At 39.0% G+C, this 24,741-nt stretch overlaps 1 protein-coding gene across 1 annotated transcript in view; it reads right to left on the bottom strand.

Annotated features, from left to right (window-relative positions):
- LOC124775330 (dynein beta chain, ciliary-like) overlaps positions 1-24,741 on the bottom strand; it is a 702,744-nt gene that overhangs the window by 128,086 nt on the left and 549,917 nt on the right. The window contains exon 65 of the mRNA XM_047250162.1: positions 9,513-9,737. Coding sequence (XP_047106118.1) covers positions 9,513-9,737 — 225 coding nt within the window. The remainder of the gene's footprint in view (positions 1-9,512; positions 9,738-24,741) is intronic.

Raw genomic sequence — 24,741 nt, 5'->3', positions numbered from 1 at the left:
CACAGACTGTAGAAAAATTTTAAGACCAATTAACAAATCAAAGCTAAACAAGTTGATAAGTAAATTGAATTTAATAAAATGGCATACAATAATAACCACTGCAGGTGCAAATGAATCTACCAACAAATACCTAGAGCTGTTAACTGAAAATTTTGAAGCATGTTGCCCTAAATGCTGCAAGAGAATATCAAAGAAAAATTGTAACACCAAACCACAAAATCTAAAAAACTGGTACACCCCAAATCTAAGTAGAATAAGAATCATAATGCTACACTGTCATGATAGGTCCAAGCACAATAATGCTGACAAGGAAATGTATATGAAAGTGAAAAAGATTAACTGATTGAAATCAAGGCAGCATACATACATATATACTGAACTCAATGAATAAATGCAAAGGTGCGTGGGAAATTGTTAAAACAGAAACTAACTGTGATAAAGTATACCAGACACCAATTCCACCTGATATTCTAAATGCACATTTTGTCAGTCCTCAATCAGATAACAGCATAATGGATAATGTGAGTAAGGCAGAGGCATTGGTGCCAGAAATGAACAATTAGCAGACAGCTTTCACTCGACTTGTGTAACTGAGAAGATGGCAATAGCTAAGCTCAGTAATTCTAGAGCAGAGGATTACTATGGTCTCTCAAATTATGTTATTAAAAATCCCAGAAATCAAATTATAACACCACTGACTAAAATAAGCAACAAAATCTTAAATGAAGGTAACTATCCAGGATGTTTAAAAATGTCTGTAGTTAAACCAGTACATAAGAAATGAGATATAGCATCAACAGACAACTATCGACCAATATCACTTATACCCATAATATCAAAAATAATAGAATACTGCATGCATAAACAGATGAATCAATATTTTGAATATAATGATATACTCACCTCCTCACAGCATGGTTTCAGATCCAGCCTTTCTACAGTCAAAGCAGTGGAAGAGTATGGTGGCAAAAATACACAATTGGTTTGAAAATAAAGATATTATCTGTGCATCACTGTTGGACCTCAGGAAAGCTTTTGATATGGTCTCATCTGGTATTCTCATAAAGAAACTCTACCACTACGGAGTGAGAGAGAATGCTCTATGCCTAATGCAGTCATACTTGGAAAATAGAAAACAGTTAGTTAAGGTAAATAATCAAGCGTTAGAATGTCTCCCAGTTGTAAAGGGCATACTTCAAGGATCTTTTCTTGGACCTTTCCTTTTCATTATTTATATAAATGATTTACCTGCAGTTGTATCATGTGATTCAGTGCTATATGCTGATGACACATCACTCATCACTTGTGATACCTATCTTGAAAATGTGCAACACAGCATGGCAGTGGCAATAGAGAGGTGCACTTCTTGGTTTGAGGCAAATGTACTGTAGAAGAATGATAGTAGAACTGAAGCTATTGTATTCAATCTGAATTATCCCAGTCATCATAAAACAGTAAAATTATTAGGATTTCAAATAGATCGAAAGCTCAGCTTGGATACCCACACAGGGAAGATATGTGGCAGAGTGGCACGTTCCATATATCTGCTGTAAAAGCTGAGGAGCACTGTCAGTAAAGAACTTCTGTTATATGCATATTGTCACAGAAGAAGCTGAGTAGTACTATGGTGTAGTGCTTATGATACTAAACTGTTGCCTGGAGGGTCATGAGTTCAAAATTCACCTAGACTGTACAATTTTAATATCCATATTCAGTTCGAGTACATTCTAGAAGTATCCACAAATGTCAAGAATCATTGTACTGGAATGTTCTGTAGCTGTATATATACTATATGTGTTCTGGCTGGAGGCAGTCCGGTCCGCGCTCTTGTATGTGCAAGTGCTGAATAAACCTTCGTTAAGTGAAGTCAGTGGCCGTCATTCATTTAATTACACTTCTTCTACGTGACATTATTCTGGTGGAGGCACTGGGTATTGGAACTTGTGATAGCGCACATTATCGATGACACAGTGGCTCCCATCAGGCCACGACAGAGCCACCATTTATGTGGCGAGTAACCCGAGTTCGAGCCATATTCAACAGATCGCAATCTACCAGAAACAGAAGAAGAAGAGGATGTTACGATGACAGCAACTGTGTGCCACCACATGAGACATCCTTCCAGGTTCTCTGGTGACAATGACCGAGATCCAAACAAGTGGCTGAAGGTATATGAGCGTATAGCAGAATTTAACAAATGGGATGACACAGTGTGTTTGGCTAACGTATTTTTCTACTTAGAGGGCACTGCCAAGCAATGGTATGAGAACAATGAGGAGAAGTTCACAAGCTGGGAAGTATTCCAGGCAGGACTGTGCAAGTATTTTGGCGACACACAATGACAGAAGTGCAAGGCTGAAGATAAATTAAAGTGCAGGGCACAGTGTCCAGGAGAAACTACAGCATCCTAAATTCAAGACGTCTTGGAGCTGTGTAAAATAGTGGATCCTAGAATGAAGAAGGAAGATAAGGTTGCACATCTCATGAAGGGTGTTGTTGAGGACATGTATCAAGCCCTACTCCTGAAGGTGGTTTCAACAGCAGATGACTTCATAAAATGGCGCCAGTATATCGAGACAATGCAACAAAAAAGAATTACAGGCAACAAGTTTGAATAGCTTCCAAACATTGTAACTATGCCTGTGATGGAGGAAGCAACTGATTTCACAAGCGTTCTTCATCAGATAGTGAGAGAGAAAGTTCAGAAGGCACCTGGATTGCAGGGAGAGCAAAAAACTGAGATGCTTCAAGAGGTCATAAGGGACGAAGTGGATCAGACATTGAATCCAATCTCTTGTCCTTCATTTCCAGTAAAATGGTGAAAAAGTCAAGACCCAGGTGGAGTTACGTTCCTACAATGCCCCATGAGGAACCTGTTTGGGCACCGAGGAAGACTGACTTCTGGAGGACCTAGGATAACCAACCAGTATGTTTCCACTGCAGACAACCGGGATATGTGCTGTGGCATTGTCGAGAAAGGCGGTGGATATTTGATGATGCCTGCACCAGAAGACAGCAGGCCGAACTTAGCCAACACCAACTCTGGAACGACGAAGGTGTGGGTGCAGGACGATGTAGGTCACCATCGCCACAAGGTAGCCACTGGAGAGGATGCTCCCCAACACACTGATCAAGATCTCCATCACCGTTTAGAAGGTCCAGCTGATCACCTAGCCGCTGCAACCTGGAAAACTAAAGGATGCGATCTTCATTGGAGGTGAGACCGTCAAAGACAAAAATCCTCCACCGTTGATCACTACAAAAATGATAGGAAACTATGTCAATATGGATGGCGAACCAGCCCAAGCTCTTGTGGAGTCTGGAGCATCATATTTAGTCATTTTGCAGAAGTACCATCGCCAATTGCAGAAAACCGTATTCGTCGACAACAAAACATCTCTGCTGAAGGTGGCTAATGGGAAATATGTAAAACCTACAGGATGATGTACCATTCGTGTGGGGTTAAGTGGCCATACACAGCCCTTAGAATTCACTGTCTTACAAGAGTGTAGTCATGACATCATTCTCGAATGGGACTTTTTGAAAGCTTCGAAGATTAAGTTAGATGAGATAAGATACTGTGGACAGGAAGATGTGCATCCCAGTGTGTGGAGACTATGTGTGCTGGATGAAGTGATCATTCTTGCAGTCAGCACTAGAAAGGTAACTGTCATGTGTCATGCCATGCATCAACACATGGATCTTGTAGTGGAATGTAAGAGAAGCATACCACTGAAGAATAACTTGGTCATTTCAGCCTCTGTCATCTCGTTTAAGAATGGATTCGGCGAATTGTGGATAGTTAACTGTTACTGAGAACTGCAGATCCTTCTTAGATGCATGTGCATAGCAAACACTGAGCCGTTAATTGAAGAACAGCTGAACATCATAGAAACCTCCCATGCCGAGTCTGTGGGCGCTACCACTATGAAACAAGATCTTCTAGCTTGACTATCACCAGATCTCACAAAGGAACAACACAAGAAGCTACTTGCCATTCTTCAAGGGTTCTCTGAATGCTTCAATCCACAGGTGAAGAGCAAATTAGACAAATCAATGGTGAAGCACTGGATTAGCACTGGAGACCATCAATCAATAAGCCACAGAGCATACCATGTGTCAGCAACGGAATGTCGAATAACTCGTGATGAGGTACAGAAAACGATGAAGAATGACATCATTCAGCCTTTGCAGAGCCAATGGTCGTCACCAGTTGTCCTCGTGAGGAAGAAGGATGGCAGTTGGCGCTTTTGTGTTGGTTACAGGAAGCTTAATAAGATGACTAAAAAGGACATTTACCCTCTTCCACCAATTGATGATACACTAGATTGTCTGAAGGTGGCTGAGTTTTTCTCAACCATGGACATGTACTCGGGATACTGGCAAATCGAAGTAGATGAGGCTGATCATAAGAAAACTGCATTCCTCACCCCTGAGGGCCTAATGAGTTTAAGGTAATGCTGTTTGGTTTGTGTAATGCACCAGCAACTTTTGAAAGGATGATGGATAATCTTCTAAGGCACTTGAAGTGGATGATGTGTCTTTGTTATTTAGATGAGATTATAGTGTTCTCAGAGACATTTGATGAACATATAAAAAGACTGAGGGCCATTCTTAAGTGTCTCCAACAAGGGGGACTGAAACTTAATCCAAGAAAGTGTCTATCTGGAGCAAAAGAAATCAAAATACTTGGACACCTTGTGTCAAATGAAGGTGTGTGGCCAGACCCATAAAAGGTGAGATCTATAATGGAATTTCCTATTCCTAAAAGTATTAGAGAGGTGAGAAGCTTCCTCGGATTATGATCTTATTACTGTCGTTTTATCAAAGACAATCCACTCCAAGAGTTGTTAAAAGCTGATGCTAAATTTATCTGGGGTGGTGCTCAACAAGATTATTTTGATGTTCTGCTAAAAGCTCTGACAAATTACCCTTTACTTGGTCTGTATGATGAGAGAGCACCTACAGAACTATGCACAGATGCCAGCGGGTATGGGATCTGTGCTGTTCTGGTGCAAATATCGGATGGAAAAGAGAAGGTTATAGCCTATACTTCTAGGACACTTACAAAAGCCGAGAGAAACTACTTAATTACAGAAAGAGAATGTCTTGCTGTCATCTGAGTCATGTGCAAATTTTGACAGTATCTCTATGGAAGGCCATTCACAGTTGTTACAGACCATCATTCACTTTGTTGGCTGACACATCTTAAGGATCCAACAGGATGACTAGCCAGGTGGGCACTACGTCTTCAAGAGTATGACATAGTGTACAAAAGTGGAAGAAAACACCAAGATGCCAACTGTCTCTCATGAAACCTTGTGCAAGACCATCAAGACTTTGATGAAGGTAGCGACTGTCTCGCTGCACTCCAGGATCTCTCTGCTGAGCAGAAGAAGGACACCAAGATATCACAAATTATGCTTGCCTTAAATCAGGCAGAGGATGTGAAAGAACAATTTAAGGTAGTTAATGGATTACTTTGCAAGAAAAACTTTGATCCATTAGGAAAGAGGTTGCTACCAATGATTCCTAAACACATGCACTTAGATCTTCTACAGAAATTCCATGACATACCTACGGCCAGACATTTAGGATTTATTAAGACCTATGATAGAATCCCCAAGAGATTTTTCTGGCCAGCTTTATTTAGGAGTGCCCATCACTATCTGTTACTCTGTAGAGAGTGCCAGAGGAGGAAGGCAGTTCCTCAGAAACCACCTGGCCGACTCATACCAATTCCACCAGCTGAAACGCCTTTCCAGCGTGTTGGGTTTCACCTCCTCGGGTGATTTCCAATGTCTGCTAGTGGCAATAGATGGATTTTTGTTTGCACTGATTATCTGACACGTTATGTCATTACAAAAGCCATGAAAACAGCTGAAGAATCTGAGATAGCCAAATTTATCATGGAAGACATTGTATTAAAACACGGTGCCCCAAGGTCATTAATTACGGATTGAGGGAAAGTTTTTCAATCTAGTCTTGTGACAGAGATAAACAGTCGGCGCAACATTACTCATCACATGACGACTGCCTACCATCCAAAAACTAACGGGCTTACTGAATGCCTTCCTAAGACCTTGGCCGACATGCTATCAATGTTCATCAATGTTGAGCAGAGCAACAGGGATGAGGTGCTCCTTTAGTGATGTTTGCCTATAACACTATCAAACAAGACATCACAGGATTTATGCCATTTTTCCTGGTGCATGGGTGTGAGGCGACTACAACAATGGACACTGTGTTTCCATTACATCCTGATGATGTGGACGATGACTACAATGGCCAGGTGTTAACCAGAGTTGAGAAAGCTTGGCAGTTAGCTTGACTATGCACGCTGCACGCTCAAGAAAATGATCACTGAAGGTATGACGTGGGCCACCGCCCTGTTGTCTACCAGCCTGGTGACCTCGTCCGGATCTTCACTCCTGTTCGGAAGGTTGGTCTCTCTGAGAAGCTCATTAGGCACTGCTTTGGACCTTATAAGGTTGTAAGACAGTTGTCTTATGTTACTTATGAAGTTGAAGATTTCGACCCTGGCGGAAGACGACGAAAGATTAGAGATACGGTCCACATCCTTCAAATGAAGCCATAAAAGGATCCTGCAACCCAGGGTAAATTTGAAGCTCCACCGACAGGCAACAAGTAGAAATGTGACGACGAGCGTAGCAGCAAAAGAAGTTCTAAGAAGATCACTGCCAGGACAAGCATCAGTCATCGGGAGTCAGAATATGCAGGACCGATGACTTGTTCCCGGACTAGGAGGACATAACACTGAGATGCTGTTGTTTTGAGTTCAAAACTCACCTAGTCTGTACAATTTTGATTTCTCTATTTGGTTTGAGTACATTTTAGAAGTATCCACAAAGGTTAACAATCATTGTACTGGAATGTTCTGTAGCTGTATGTATGCTGTATGTGTTCTGGCAGGAGGCAGTTTGGTCCTAATATAATCTAATCTAATCCGCACTCTTGTATATGCAAGTGCTGAATAAACCTTCATTAAGTCAAGTTAGTGTCCATGATTCATCTAATTACACCTTCTTCTACATGACAATGACAGTATTTTGCATTCTTCCATTCACACCTGGGGAATGGAGTACTATTATGGGACAATTCTGTAGGCTCAAAATTAGTGTCTAAATGGTAAAAGAAAGCCATAAGGTGCATAGCAGAACTTAGCCTTAATTCATTAGATAATAAATTAGAGGCTACTGGCATTTTCTGCAACCTGTCAAAAGCCTTTGAGTGTGTGAACCACAGCATTCTCTTAAGTAAATTAGAATATTATGGTGTCACCAGCAAAGCTGCAAAATGGTTTGAGTCTTATCTATCTAACAGGAAACAATGGGTGTCATTGTGAAATACCTGTGCTGTAAGCAGTCAGTCTTCATCTGACCGGGAATTAATTACATGAGGTGTTCCTCAAGGTTCCATCTTGGGTCCTTTGCTTTTTCTTGTGTACATTAATGACCTCTCATCTGTTAAATTGCCAGAGGCTAAGTTTGTTTTGTTTGCAGATGATACAAACATTGCAATAAGTAGCAAGTCAAGTACAGATTTAGAAATAGCTGCTAATCAAATTTTCACTGACATTAATAAGTGGTTTAAAGCTAATTCACTGTCATTAAACTTTGAGAAGACCCACTATATGTAGTTCAGAACCTTTAAGAGATTTCCTTCCAGCATGAGTATAACATATGAAGACACGCAGATCAAAGAGGATGACTGTTTAATTTCTGGGATTACAACTCGATAATAAATTCAGTTTGGAAGGGCATACCACAGAATTGCTTAAATGCCTAAACAAGTCTGTGTTTGCCATGAGAATGATGTCAGATGTAGAAGATATAAATATAAAAAAAACTTACATACTTTGCTTACTTTCATTCTGTTATGTCATATGGGATCATATTCTGGGGCAACTCATCAAACCGAGCAAAAGATTTTAGGGTGCAAAAGTGTGTGATAAGAATCATTTGAGATGTAAATACAAGAACATCTTGTACAAACCTATTCAATGAACTTTGTATTCCAACCACTGCTTCTCAGTATATTTATTCCTTAACGAAATTTGTTGCAAGTAATGCATCTCTATTTCCAACAAATAGCTCAATACATTGTATCAATACTAGGAATAAGAACAATCTACATAAAGACCTAAAATCACTTACCTTGGTCCAAAAAGGGGTTCAACATTCAGGAACACACGTTTCCAATAAATTGTCAGCAACCATTAAAAACTTGGTTTCAGAGAAAGCATGGTTTTAACAGAGTTTGAAAGACTTTTTGATAGGCAACTCCTTCTACTTCATAGATGAATATCTTAACAGAGACTGTTAAGTCAGCTTAAGTAAAAATATCTTTTAGATTTCAGTTTTGACAACAATTGGTCACAGCAGTCAAGATTAGGTATTTTGTGTATGATAAATTTATTAATAGTTCACAATAGTGTTTCATTCTGACAGTATGTTAATTCTGTAAATATTAGCTGTTACAGTTTATTGCATTATACTAACCTATTTTGACTATCTCCTGAGAAATGATCAGGGTAGTAAGTATTATATTCAAATGTTGTATGTTATCTTTTCTGAGATGTTCCACACTCACGAGAATCACCTCTTTTTTGGGTCTATGGAACAAAAACTGAATCTAATCTAATCTAAATGAACCATGTCGAGATTATTTTAAGAAACTAAATATAATGACAGTGCCTGGCCTGTATATTTACACCTGCCTTGTCTTCGTTAACAAGAATCTGAATAAATTTGACTTAAGGAGAACAGTTCATGACCATAACATAAGAAGTGGACAGACAGTTAGTACGCCATATGCTATGCTTGCAAAGACACATAACAGTTACAAATATCTTGGTCCTGTCTACTTCAACAAATAACCTGAAAATGCCTACACAGTGCCAGTAAATAAATTTAAAACTAGTCTTTTGAGGTGGATCAAAAGTAAAGTAATTGACTCTGCTCAAGAGTTCCTTGAATATATGGCAAATGACCCAATGAACTACAAATTAACTGCAAACTATGAATATGCCACACTGTGCAACTATTTTATTACTGTTTCATGTACTTATTGTTACTAATCCGTTTGATTATTTGTTTGTCATACACTGAACTGTATAATTCATTTACCTTGTAACTGATCTGTTGGGAAACTTCTTGTTGTTATTGACATTTGCACAAATATGTAGTGTATCCATCTTGGATTATTATATTGTAGTTAATAACATTTTTCATGTCAAAGTTTATATTATTATTATTGTGTTAACACTGACAACATCAATTGCATGTAAATATGCTCAATGGTGGAATAAAACATTTGTATTTGTATTTGTTAATTGCCTGTTAATGAATTAATTCCCTCAGCCCACATCCTTGAAGACTCCCTTTCACAATGGGATTCATGGAGCATATTGTCTGAAGAATGAATGAAAAGAAACCCAAAGATTCCATTATGAACACAAAGTCAAATAATATTCTAAAATACAATGATACCTTTAAAATAAAATTGTCTTCAGGCTGTAGTTTCAAGTCAAGTGCAGCTTGCTTTACCATTTTTTCAAATTCTAAGTCTCTCTTTCTTGGCACATCAAGAGCTGGAAACAAGTCACCTATAAGTCCCATGAAAACTGGTATGTCATCTGTTACAATTTTAGGAATGTTGAAGTCCCTCAAAGCTCTCATCAATACTTGATCCTCAGGTCTGCCTCGATCTCCACGCTGAAACATTAAAAGATTGCACCACTACCTATCTAACACATTTCCCACAAAATAAGGTAAAAATATTTGTTATAAAAAAAGACAAGAATACCATGCAAATGCATGTTTTTATAGGATCATTGGACAGAGCTCAAACTTAGTATTTGTCTATTTCATTACTGTCTGGTTCCAAATATGTATACTTTTTCTGTGCATATTTGCATATTTTGGCCTTTTGGGTATAAAAACATGCATAATGCATTATAAGGTGTTTTCAGCGTAATTATGTATATAATATACATTACTTTCACTTTAAATGCATATTTTAATGATTTTAAGCAGACACCTCAGTTCTTTGATTTTTATTATTCTTATTTTTGCTTCAGGAATAAGGACTGAAGAAAGACAGGTTGGAATAACAGAAACAGAAATTTTGGACCCTCAAAATAGGATGCCTTCCCTAATTCTACTGACTGCCCTCTGTAGGGCGCATGTCATAAATAGAGTTATTTCTCCACAACAACCACTGCAAGTCTTTGATCTTGGAAAATGGAAATTCAGCCTGTTGCAACAATTACACAGCTGCAGAGTGATCTTGTGGAATTCAAACAAACCTTGCTAACAATTGAAATTCTTCTAAAAGTGAAATCATTCCCTAAACTGCCTTTGCAGTGTGTGTGTGTGTGTGTGTGTGTGTGTGTGTGTGTGTGTGTGTTTGTGCGCGCGCGCGCGTGTGTGTAGGTGGGTGTGAACTTCGTAAGTTTGTGTAATACTGTCTGAATGTGTTAATGTGCTTCTAATATGTCTCCAACTAAAAGATCCAGAAGTGTACTTGCACAGTGGATGAAAAGAAAGGATTTTATTACATAAGCTGGAGATGTAGTATTCTGTGAGTGTTACGATAACAGGCGAATGATTCTTTTTTGGAAAATTTTGTGTTGTACTTGTTATCTGTAAAGTGTTACAAAATTTATTTTAAACCGAAAGATCTTTTATAACATCAGATAACATGAACTAAAAAATTTCAAGTTGAACAGCATGCTGCATCTGAATCACATATTACAAGAATGCTAAAAGCTAAAGAATCTGCAAAATACCAAATACAGTCATTTATTACTGCTTGCATATGTAAGGCATCTCAAAATAATATTTAGATGGAATTGTGCAATGCTTTTCTAGGAATAAATATACCAGTTGAGAAATTCAGAAGCCTAACTCTTAACGGCTTTTTGGAGAAGTATTCATCCATGAACGATGGACCTTGCTGTTGGTGGGGAGGCTTGCGTGCCTCAGCATTACGGATAGCCATACCATAGGTGCAGACACAATGGAGGGATATCTGTTGAGGGGCCAGATAAATGTGTGGTTCCTGAAGAGGGGTGGCAGCCTTTTCAGTAGTTGCAGGGACAACAGTCTGGATGACTGACTGATCTGGCCTTGTAACATCTACTAAAACGGCCTTGCTGTGCTGGTACTGCGAATGGCTGAAAGCAAGTGGAAACTACAGACACCATTTTTCCCAAAGCCATGCAGCTTTACTGTATGGTTAAATGATCTTGGTGTCCTCTTGAGTAAAATATTCTGGAGGTAAAATAGTCCCCCATTCAGATTTCTGGGCAGGGACTACTCAGGAGGACATCATTATCAGGAGAAACAAAACTGGCATCCTACAGATCGGAGGGTTGAAGGTCAGATCAGAAAATTTAAAAAGGGAAATAGGTTAAAGTTAGATATAGTGGGAATTAGTGACGTTTGGTGGCAGGAGAAACAAGACTTCTGGCCAGGTGAAAACAGAGTTATAACAATGAAATCAAATAGAGGTAATGCAGGAGTAAGTTTAATGATGAATAAAAAAATAGGAGCACGGGTAAGCTACTACGAACAGCATAGTGAAAACATTATTGTAGCCAAGATAGACACAAAGTATTACAAGTTTATATGCCAACTACTTCTGCAGATGACGGAGAGATTGAAAAAATGTATGATGAAATTAAAGAAATTATTCAGATAGTGAGGGAGACGAAAATTTAATAGTTATGGGGGACTGGAATTCGATAGTAGGAAAAGGGAGAGAAGGAAAAGTAGTTGGTGAATATGGGCTGGGGGTAAGGAATGAAAGACAAAGCCACTTGGTAGAATTTTGCGCAGAACATAACTTAATCATAGCTAACATTTGGTTTAAGAATCGTGAAAGAAGGCTGTATATGTGGAAGAGGTGGGGAGAATCTGGAACGTTTCAGATAGATAATATAATGGTCAGACAGAGATTTAGGAACCAGGTTTTAAATTGTAAGATACATCCAGCATCAGATGTGGACTCTGACCACAATTTATTAGTTATGAACTGTAGATTAAAACTGAAGTAACTGCAAAAATTGGCCATGCGGTCTACCGCACAGCTTTCCAGGCAGGAAGGAGTGCCAGTCCCCAGAACAAATCTGCCCGGCAGATTCGAGTCGAGGTCTGATGAGCCGGCTTGTCTGTGGATGGTTTTTAGGTGGTTTTCCATCTGCCTCAGCGAATGTGGGCTGGTTCCCCTTATTCCGCCTCAGCCACACTATGTCGATGATTGTTGCGCAAACAAGTTCTCCATGTATGCATACACAACCATTAATCTACCATGCACAAACATAGGGGTTACACTCATCTGGTGTGAGACGTTCCCTGGGAGGGAGGGGAGGGGGGGGGGGGGTCCACCGGGGGCCGAACCACACAATAACCCTGGGTTCGGTGTGGGGCAGCGGAGGGGTGAAGTGGACTGCAGTAGTCGTCGGGCCACTGCGGCTGTGGCGGGGACGGAGCCTCTCTGTTGTTTCTACGTCCCCGGTTAACATAACATAACATAACTGCAAAAAGGTGGGAATTTAAGGATATGGGTCCTGGATAAACTGAAAGCACCAGAGGTTGTAGAGAGTTTCAGAGAGAGAGAGAGCATGAGGGAACGATTAGCAAAAACAGGGGAAAGAAATACAGTAGAACAAAAATGGGTAGCTTTAAGAGATGAAATAGTGAAGGCAGCAGAGGATCAAGTAGATAAAAAGATGAGGGCTAGTAGAAATCTTTGGGTAACAGAAGAGATATTGAATGTAACTGATGAAAGGAGAAAATATAAAAACGTAGTAAATGAAGCAGGCAAAAAGGAATACGAATGTCTCAAAAATGAGATTGACAGGAAGAGAAAAATGGCTAAGAAAAGATTGCTAGAGGAGAAATGTAAGGATGCAGAGGTACATATCACAAGGGGTAAGATAGATACTGCCAACAGGAAAATTAAACAGACCTTTGGAGAAAAGAGAACCACTTATATGAAAATCAAGAGCTCAGATGGAAAAACCGTTCTACACAAAGAACGGAAAGAGAGGTGGAAGGAGTATATATTGGGTCTATACAAGGGTGTGTACTTGAGGGCAATATTATGGAAATGGAAGAGGACGTAGATGAAGATGAAATGGAAGCTATAATACTGCATGAAGAATTTGATAGAGCACTGAGAGACCTAAGTCGAAACAAGGCCCCAGGAGTAGACAACATTCTGTTAGAACTACTGATAGACTTGGGAGAGCCGGCCCTGACAAAACTCTTCCATCTGGTGAGAAAGAGGTATGAGACAGGTGAAATACCCTCAGACTTCAAGAAGAATATAATAATTCCAATCCCAAAGAAAGTAGGTGTTGACAGGTGTGAAAATTACCAAACTATCAGCTTAATAAATCACGGCTGCAAAATACTGAGATGAATTCTTTAGAGGCAAATGGAAAAACTGGTAGAAGCTGACCTTGGGGAAGATCAGTTCGGATTCTGTAGAAATGTTGGAATGCAATACTGACCCTATGACTTAGAAAAAGCTTTTGACAATGTTGACTGGAATACTTACTCTCTTTCAAATTCTGAAGGTGGCAGGGGTCAAATACAGGCAGCGAAAGGCTATTTACAATTTGTACAGAAACCAGATGGCCGTCATAAGAGTCGAGGGGCATGAAAGGGAAGCAGTGGTTGGGAAGGGAGTGAGACAGGGTTGTAGCCTGTCCCCGATGTTATTCAGTCTGTATATTGAGCAAGCAGTAAAGGAAACAAAAGAAAAATTTGGAGTAGAAATTAAAATCCACGGAGAAGAAATAAAAACTTTGAGGTTTGCGACAACATTAAATAGGTAGATCATGTAACTAATGAGAAGGCAATGAATAGAATTAGGGACAAGAGAGGTTTGTGGCACAACTTAACTAGAAGAGGGGGTCAGTTGGTAGAACATGTTCTGAGGCATAAGGGATCACTAATTAACTATTGGAGGTCTGTGTGAAGCATAAAAATTGAATAGGAAGACCAAGAGATGAATACACTAAGCAGATTCAGAAGGACGTAGGTTGCAGTAGTTACTTGGACATGAAGAAGCTTGCACAGGCTAGAGTAGCATGGAGAGCTGAATCAAACCAGTCTCTGGACTGAAAGCCACAGCAACAACAACATTCATCAAAAGATGTCCATGATCCCTTGACACTGAGAAAAAATTATATTTCAAAATCTTATAATCAGGTAGGCATATTTAACATATTTGCCAAAAAAAATGGAAACTATTTTCACTCACATAAAATCACTTCTTATTTTGCTAACCAGGTTTTGGACAAAATTTGTGAGGACCTGGGATCTTGAAACATATGTGGATGAAAACAACCAATCCTATGGGGCACTATGTTGCTAATCTGTGTTGCTGTTGTTGTTGTGGTCTTCAGTCCTAAGACTGGTTTGATGCAGCTCTCCATGCTAATCTATCCTGTGCAAGCTTCTTCATCTCCCAGTACCTAGTGCAACCTACATCCTTCTGAATCTGTTTAGTGTATTCATCTCTTGGTCTCCCTCTATGATTTTTACCCTCCACGCTGCCCTCCAATACTAAATTGGTGATCCCTTGATGCCTCAGGACATGTCCTACCAACCAATCCCTTCTTCTAGTCCAGTTGTGCGACAAACTTCTCTTCTCCCCAATCCTATTCAATACCTCCTCATTAGTTACGTGATCTACCCACCTAATCTTCAACATTCTTCTGTAGCACCACATTTCGAAAGCTTCTATTCTCTTCTTGTCCAAACTATTTATTGTCCATGTTTCACTTCCATACATGGCTACACTCCATACAAATACTTTCAGAAACGACTTCCTGACACTTAAATCTATACTCAATGTTAACAAATTTCTCTTCTTCAGAAACGCTTTCCGTGCCATTGCCAGTCTACATTTTATATCCTCTCTACTTCAACCATCATCAGTTATTTTGCTCCCCAAATAGCAAAACTCATTTACTACTTTAAGTGTCTCATTTCCTAATCTAATTCCCTCAGCATCACCCGACTTAATTTGACTACATTCCATTATCCTCGTTTTGCTTTTGTTGATGTCCATCTTATATCCTCCTTTCAAGACACTGTCCATTCCGTTCAACTGCTCTTCCAAGTCCTTTGCTGTCTCTGACAGAATTACAATGTCATCGGCGAACCTCAAATTTTTTATTTCTCCTCCCTGGATTTTAATACCTACTCCAAATTTTTCTTTTGTTTCCTTTACTGCTTGCTCAATATACAGACTGAATAACATCGGGGACAGGCTACAACCCTGTCTCACTCCCTTCCCAACCACTGCTTCCCTTTCATGCCCCTCGACTCTTATAACTGCCATCTGGTTTCTGTACAAATTGTAAATAGCCTTTCGCTCCCTGTATTTTACCCCTGCCACCTTTAGAATTTGAAAGAGAGTATTCCAGTCAACATTATCAAAAGCTTTCTCTAAGTCTACAAATGCTAGAAACGTAGGTTTGCCTTTCCTTAATCTTTCCTCTAAGATAAGTCGTAAGGTCAGTATTGCCTCACATGTTCCAACATTTCTACGAAATCCAAACTGATCTTCCCCGAGGTCAGCTTCTAACAGTTTTTCCATTCGTCTGTAAAGAATTCGTGTTACTATTTTGCAGCCGTGACTTATTACACTGATAGTTCGGTAATTTTCACATCTGTCAACACCTGCTTTCTTTAGGATTGGAATTATTGTATTCTTCTTGAAGTCTGTGGGTATTTCACCTGTCTCGTACATCTTGCTCACCAGATGGTAGAGTTTTGTCAGGACTGGCTCTCCCAAGGCTGTCAGTAGTTCTAATGGAATGTTGTCTACTCCCGGGGTCTTGTTTCGACTCAGGTCTTTCAGTGCTCTGTCAAACTCTTCATGCAGTATCGTATCTCCCATTTCATCTTCATCTACATCCTCTTCCATTTCCATAATATTGCCCTCAAGTACCTCGCCTTGTATAGACCCTCTATATACTCCTTCCACCTTTCTGCTTTCCCCTCTTTGCTTAGAACTGGGTTTCCATCTGAGCTCTTGATATTCATAGAACTGGCTCTCTTTTCTCCAAAGGTCTCTTTAATTTTCCTGTAGGCTGTATCTATCTTACCCCTAATGAGATAGGCCTCTACATCCTTACATTTGTCTTCTAGCCATGCCTGCTTAGCCATTTTGCACTTCCTATCATTCTCATTTTTGAGACGTTTTTATTCCTTTTTGCCTGCTTCATTTACTGCATTTTTATATTTTCCCTTGTCATGAATTAAATTCAATATTTCGTCTGTTACCCAAGGATTTCTAATAGCCCTCGTCTTTTTACCTACTTGATCCTCTGCTGCCTTCACTACTTCATCCCTCACAGCTACCCATTCGTCTTCTACTGTATTTCTTTCCCCCATTCCTGTCAATTGTTCCCTTATGCTGTCCCTGAAACTCTGTACAACCTCTGGTTTAGTCAGTTTATCCGGGTCCCATCTCCTTAAATTCCCATCTTTTTGCAATTTCTTCAGTTTTAATCTACAGTTCATAACCAATAGATTGTGGTCAGAGTCCACATCTGCCCCTGGAAATGTCCTACAATTTAAAATCTGGTTCCTAAATCTCTGTCTTACCGTTATATAATCTATGTGATACCTTTTAGTATCTCCAGGATTCTTCCATGTATACAACCTTCTTTTATGATTCTTGAACCAAGTGTTAGCTATGATTAAGTTAGGCTCTGTGCAAAATTCTAACAGACAGCTTCCTCTTTCATTTCTTAGCCCGAATCCATATTCACCTACTATGTTTCCTTCTCTCTCTTTTCCTACTGTCGAATTCCAGTCACCCATGACTATTAAATTTTCGTCTCCCTTCACTACCTGAATAATTTCTTTTATCTCATCATACATTTGTTCAATTTCTTCATCATCTGCAGAGCTAGTTGGCATATAAACTTGTACTACTGTAGTAGGCATGGGCTTTGTGTCTATCTTGGCCACTATAATACGTTCACTATGCTGTTTGTAGTAGCTTACCCGCACTCCTAATTTTTTATTCATTATTAAACCTACTCATGCATTACCCCTATTTGATTTTGTATTTATAACCCTTTGTTCACCTGACCAGAAGTCTTGTTCCTCCTGCCAACGAACTTCACTAATTCCCATTATATCTAACTTTAACCTATCCATTTCCCTTTTTAAATTTTCTAACCTACCTGCCCAATTAAGGGATCTGACATTCCACGCTCCGATCCATAGAATGCCAGTTTTCTTTCTCCTGATAATGAAGTCCTCTTGAGTAGTCCCTGCCCAGAGACCCGAATGGGGGACTATTTTACCTCCGGAATATTTTACCCAAGAGGACGCCATCATCATTTAACCATACAGTAAAGCTGCATGCCCTCGAGAAAAATTACGGCTCTAGTTTCCCCTTGCTTTCAGCCGTTCGCAGTACCACAACAGCAAGGCCATTTTGGTTAATGTTACAAGGCCAGATCAGTCAATCATCCAGACTCTTGCCCCTGCAACTACTGAAGAGGCTGCTGCCTCTCTTCAGGAACCACACGTTTGTCTGGCCTCTCAACAGATACCCCTCCGTTGTGGTTGCACCTACGGTACGGCTATCTGTATCGTTGAGCCTCCCCACCAATGGCAAGGTCCTTGGTTCATGGGGGGGGGGGGGGGGGGTTGCTAATCTAGCTGCAGGAAAATTAACTGAGCAGGGGCCTGGTGACAAGCAAATAATACCACAGTTGCTACTCTCTTTGGTGACTGACAGCTTAAGTTTTACTCAGAAATTGTAATTGAATAACATTTGAAGTAATTATTTTATTCTCATTTATGTCTCTGTTTTCATAAATCATTTTCTGAGAAAATGATTTATTTCGTGTCCAAATAATCTAAATAAACGCATAGCTCTTTAGCTGTTAAGTGATGCTGCACCTTACCTGCTGAAGGCTGGGAGTGCAACTAAAATGTCCTATCAAATACAAAACACATTACATATCTTACTCATGGGTTCCATAATGCTGCAGTAAAAATTTGCTCCAATTATAACAATCTCAAAAATTTGATATCCTCACCTAAAAAGGTATGCATGTAAAATTTAGTGGTATATCAGTTTTAATGGTTCCAAAGCTGTAAAAATAAATTAGTCATTTTAAAATGTTATATTATTCTATACAGGAGTTCTCAAAGCCTGCTGCAGCACGTGTAGCTGCTTACAGAAAACATCTACCAGAGTTACCGTCACCCTCTTAGCCAATCCTTACTAGGTGGGTTACTTGATTGGAAGCTGTCATGTTTTACTCTGACAATTTTGATGCCATTAAATTGGTACAAAATAAAATTGATGTAAAGTTGATCGTGACAAAATTAATACTTCAGTATTTCATTCTAAAGTAAATACTTCTTTCACTTTAGGCAGTAAACAGTTCCTCATCAGATGATGCAGTATGTATCAGAGATGCACAACCAGCATTTAAAAGAAAAAAAACTCTGCAGCATGATTTAATTAACTTTAAGATAAACTTTTCTAAATTGCTCTCGACTATAACAAAATTAGAAGCGAAGGCCTGAAGATGGCACACTGAAGCACCAAAACTGGTGGTCATACAATAAATGACCTCATAAGGACCACTGTATGTGTTTCACTTTCTTACATGAGATATCTCTGGAAATCCTCAACAACTGACATTGAGTCTACCAGTTTTGGTGCTTCAATGCACCATCTTCATGCCTTAGCTGATCACAAGAGGATTAACACAATCCGTACACACGTGAGTGGCCAACGTGAGTGACTAGTATTCGCAGACTACCTGTAACCTTGATGTCTCTCCAACCATCAACTATCAACTCTCAACTCAGTCATGTCCAAGGAAAAGAGAGAGTAGATGCAAGGAACAAATTGGACTCCGTCACACACAAGAATCCAGACTACGGGCTCAGTAAAGAAGAAATTTTTCTGGTTAAAACGTGACTGAAGGATTTGACACAGTCACAAATATGTTCATTCAAATTTGTACCTGTAACTTCTTGTGATGTAGAGAGGTCATTTTCTGCCTACAAAAATATATTGATTGATCAGCACAGGAACCTCACAGAAAATAATTTAGAAATATTAGTTGTTAACTGCACAAAAAGAGAGAGAATTAATAAATGAAGAACAAAAATTATAGAGCTTATTGTAATGTATTTTTCACTTGATAGTGCATGTATTGTAGTCTGATAGTGCATGAATGCATGCAGTTTCTGGGATTTTATAGTGCATGGAATTTTCGCCTTTAGTAACCAACGAAACTGGAAGAAACTGTCATAATTTTTGTTTAGAGAAAATAATGATAACACTAATTCTACTGAAATCAGTACCAAACAAATTAACTAAAGACTGTAATTTAACTACAGCAGCACAACCTACATTTGTACTCCGTAATCTGACATACAACTCACAGCAGAGGGAAAATGTTATATATGCAGGGCCAGGCACACTCAATATTTGGCCACCACACTTCAGGGGCCAGGAATGGCCCCTGCCTCACTTCAGAGGTAATTTGTGAATAGCCATAGTATTGTGTACAGTCAAGTTTCCTGCAGCCACCACAGCATCCGAGGGCTCCAGCCCCACCATGAAAAGGCTTGTGAATTACAGCACAAATCACAGTGGTCATAGGTCCTACTTAAATCCATACCATCACATGCTCTTGTGGCACTGCAATGTATTCTTCCAAAGACATCTACATGAGTCAGTACTCCACACTTTGAAAGCCAGTTACATTCTGGGATCCGACAGACCAAGAGCTGCTTGACGTCTCTGCTATCAGTTCTGGTAATAAACAGTTGTTATTTCAAAGAGAGCATTTCAATACTGCCAGCCAGTCACTCTGATAAAGGATGGTACAAAAAATATTGGAAAAAAATCATTTCTCCTTTTCCTGTTCCAACTGTAGATGGCATACTGGAAGAAAAAACAGTCAGTATGGTTCTGTGTGAGCCCAAATTTTAGTGCTGCGGTCATTATACAAGACGACTGTTGCAGAAAGTGGTATGTTTCTTGAGTTGGTTTAGAATGTGGGCCTTTGAAATTTTGTGTGTAAGGCTCTCGCTGCAGCATGAGGACTTTCTTCTAACATTGTCAGCTGCAGTGTATTGAGCGTCTCTATGAGATTCTCATTCTAATAAACCAAACTGCAATGAATTATGAAGCTCTTATTTAATTATTCTCTGCCTCATCCATTAATCCAGCTTGGCACAGATCTCTGACCAATAAACATTATTTAAGAATTGACTGAATGAGGGTTCTTTTAAGTGGAGGTTTAGAACATGAATTACACATCCTTAGGAATTTTCTAATAAATATGAGTGTGGCTTCCGTTCCTCCAACAGCTAAATTTATGGTGTCATTCCACTTTAAATCACTATAGATAGACATTATTCATACACATCTGAAGGTTCTGAATGATTCCAGTGATTTATCAACATTGATTTTTATATGGTATTATGTCTGTCCATCTATTTACAAGCATTACATTACATTTATATCTAACAGCTTCCCAGGACAACAAAAATTGGATTTTCAATATTTCAAACAATTATTGATCAAATTTAAAAAATTTAAAGTGTTGTCATAATTAACTCATTAAGATTCACAATTCTGAGTTAGTAATTTAACATAATAAGACAAGTACTACAGTTAGAAACTGTGTGTTTGTCGTGAGGCAGCAAAACTGACAGCGCACAAATAGTTAGACTAGATTCATCCAGTATTTAAGAATGAAAGCACTTAGCAACTTCCATCACACATGGACACATAATTTCAAACAATTACAAAGCTTTATCTCACCCACCTCCCATCTCACCCCCCAGGAAAAAGAGGAACAAAAAAAGTTTATCATTTACTATCTTTCTGCTGTTCATGTAGTCAAACTACAGGATAAGACATGATGTTTAAACTTATTTCTTTGTTACCAACTCTGATCGAAACATACTTTGCAGCAGTATCCAAATATACCATTGACTGTACCTCGAAAATGATACCATTTTACAATGCATAGACAGAAAGTATAATGTCATACACATTTAAAAGAGTGAAAAACTAGTACTTGCTTGCTTAATCTATTTGCTTGTATGTACTTCTTTTTTTTGTCTTTTCTTTTTCTCTTTTTTGTGTATGGAGCCACCACAATGATGCCTTTTGCAAACGTCAGAGACGGTAGTACAACAAAAATTACATTTACAAAATATATTATATAACGCAATTGTTGTATCTTATATCTATTTGATACATTTATTACTTTACAGCTGATATGCTACTGGTTCATGTTACAAGGTGTACAACTTTGCTTCCACCGTTTCCCGATAGGTGGCAACAATGGTAAGTAGCGGTCGAAAGAAACAGATCCCAGATGTCAGGCAATTAGCTTGGACCTCGGTCAACATAAACTCATTCAAACATTAGGTGGTTTGTGTCTGCATCATAAAGTTGTTCTTGATTGAAAATGTCAGTTTACGAGCCTAATTCTTGTCATTTGTGTGAGGTGTTATTGTTTTGTTTCAATATGAAGAAAACAGTGCCTGAGTCTCATCGAATGCTCTCAAGTACGTATGGTAAGGATGCTATTAGCGAAAGAATGTGTCGTGAGTGGTTTCAATGCTTCAAGAATGGTAATTTTAATGTCGTAGACTAGCATAGTGATGGAAGAGAGAATGTTTTCGGAGATGCAGAACTGGAGACATTGCTGAGTGAAGACTCGTGTCAAACTCACAAAGAATCAGCACAATTAGTGGAAGTGACACAGGAAGACATTTCAAAACATCTAAAGGCTACAGGCATGATTCAGAAGAAAGGAACTTGATCCCGTGTGAGCTAAAACCTAGAGATATTGAACTGTGTTTGTGTGTTTGTGAACAGTTGCTTCTGAGGCAAAAACAGAAGGGATTTCTGCATCACATTGTGACTGGGGACAAAAAATGGGTTCATTACAATAACCCTAAATGCAAAAAATCATGGGGATATCCCGGCCATGCTTCCACGTCAACGGCCAAACCGAATATTCACGGCTCCAAGATAATGCTCTGCATTTGGTGGACCAGCTCGGCGTCATGTACTATGAGGTGTTAAAACCAAGTGAAACAATCACAGGTGCTCATTATCAAATGCAATTAATGCGTTTGAGCAGAGCATTAAAAGACAAATGGCCACAATACAGCAAGAGGCACGGTAAAGTGATTTTGCAGCACAACAATGCTCGACCCCACGTTGCACAAGAGGTCAAAACGTACTTGGAAACATTAAAATGGGAAGTCCTACCCCACCCGCTGTATTCTCTAGACGTTGCTCCCTCTGACTCATGAAGAAGACACAATTTGGATTGATTCATGGATTGCTTCAAAAGATGAACAATTTTTTTGATGCAGGATTTGTACAGTGCCCGAAAGATGGGAGAAAGTAGTGGCCAGCGATGGAAAATACTCTGAATGATACATGTGTAACCAATTTGTTTCATTAAAACCTCAAATGTTGGGGAAAAAATGGCAGAAGCAAAGTTGTACACCTTGTACAATCAGTGTATTAAAATATGTTGAATACCTATAAAGGTTGTTCTATCAGAAAAGATTTTAATTTTGAGTTAAATCCATTTCCCATGTATGTTCCTAGAGAGTTTGGTAGTTTGTTAAACCAAATCAAAAAATTGATGTGTGCGTTTCTATCTTTCATTTTTAATGTAATTCTTTTTGGAAAATAGTTAAATTTTGTGCTTGGAAAATAGTTAAATTTTGTGCTTGTGTTGTGGTCATGTGCATCACTACAGTTGATAACTTCTTCTGATTGACTCACAAAAAATATAACTAATTTAAATATGTACAGAGAACATACTGTGAGGTATCTGTGCTGCACAAACACTTAATAACATTAATCTCTATGGCCTACCCCATGCATGAGTCTTATTGCTTTTTTCTGTAACAGAAGTGTTCTCTTTAAGTGTAAGTCAGTTGCACAGCCCCATAATTCAATCCCATAGCTGAGAAAGAGTAAATTGTTCCATAACATACAGTTTTCAGTGTCTGGCTAGGAGTGAGCTTGCTAAGGAGATATAAGGCACGACTGATTCTCCACATACAAAATTGATGTGGTTTGTACACCACAAATTTTTCAACAAAATACATATCTGGGAATTTACAGCTTCCAGTATCTGTTGATGAAATATTACTTACATTTTTTATATTGTTGTGGTGAGAACTGTCCATTTTCAAAGCCAGTAATTGAGATTTGGTGACATTCACCTTGAGACCCTGATCACTGGAAGTACTCTGTTACTTCTGTTACATAACTAGCAACATAATATTCTAGCTCGTTACATTCTCTGCCATAGAATATGATTGAGGTGTCATTTCCATAGGTTAATATATGGGAGTTAATGGGTTGTGCAATGTCATTAAGATACAGGCTGCTCATCTTAACTGAAAACATTGAAATACCTTGAACACTACACAGTGGATCAAAAAAAGTTATAATTCCAATTTGTTTGACTCAGAAGCGGACATCCAATGACACCACACTTGTCCCCCACCACACACTGCATGTGGGTGGTAGGGGAAACTTTGAAATCTTCAATGGGAACCACCATTTTTATGTTGCAGATTATGATTCTACGAAAAACCTTTATGTGTTTTGTATGAAGCATTTTCTTCATTTCACCATAGGTGATGCTGTAATCAGAGGAAGACATATGGATACACAATCATAATTTATAACATACTACTCAATGGCCCTTGAATATCCAAAGGCACTGCAAGGATAGAGCAGATCAGTATTTCATAACTTCTAATTGGAAAGCCCATTTGCAATTCTATGTTCCTGTGACATACCAAACAGGGCACTGCTCGACTCACCACTGTGTCCATGTCTCGAGGTGAATGCTACTCTACTTTTCTAACTAGAGTAAGTGTTCCAATGTGGTACTGCCATCTTCAATACACTTAGTGATCCTACACAGAACAGAAAAACATCTGCAGGAATTTCAACACATGCATTTCTGAAGCGGTCGACCATGTCTTGAGGTCCTATTAGCACTTGCTGGTGCATCTTATCTTTTAAATACCCCCACAGAAAGAAATCCAAAGAAGTCAAATCCCATGGCCTAGTGGGCCAATTAATAGGGTCACCTCTGCTGATCCACCAACCAGTGTAAACATGGTCCAATACCTCCCATATTTCAATTACGTGATACGTTGGCCAACCACCATGCTGAAACCTCATACATTAGACCTGCCGGAAACACAATCAAGAAAGTTCGGGTATGCTGACGGGCCCTCGCTACAAGATGTAGCACAATTGAAGCATCTGAGGATATCCTAATGAAAGACCTGAAGATAATGGGTGAATATTTCCGTAAGTGGACACTTCAACCAAATGTATGTTTATCTTTGGCCAGTTTAAACCAAATCATATAATGCTCATAATTACACATACTCATCACATCAAATAGCAATACACGATAAAATGAAATTAGTGCATGCAGTCAGGCACAGGCTGGTGGATTTTCAAAGGAAAATTAATTGGCAAACAGAACTTGTGGTAAAAGCCTCCTAGACAGGTATTTGTGGAATTTCAAGTTGACTGAAAAATGTGACATAACACAGGTCTGCAAAAAAATATTTTTTGAAAGTTGTTTGAAATTTGATAACTGACTTTTATGTACTTTTCAGCACTGATTTC

The sequence above is a fragment of the Schistocerca piceifrons genome, chromosome 2 (assembly GCF_021461385.2).
Source record: "Schistocerca piceifrons isolate TAMUIC-IGC-003096 chromosome 2, iqSchPice1.1, whole genome shotgun sequence".
In the NCBI taxonomy this organism is placed as follows: Eukaryota; Metazoa; Arthropoda; class Insecta; order Orthoptera; family Acrididae; genus Schistocerca; species Schistocerca piceifrons.
Note: the sequence above shows the minus strand (reverse complement) of the source record. Positions and strands in the feature narration are given on the sequence as shown.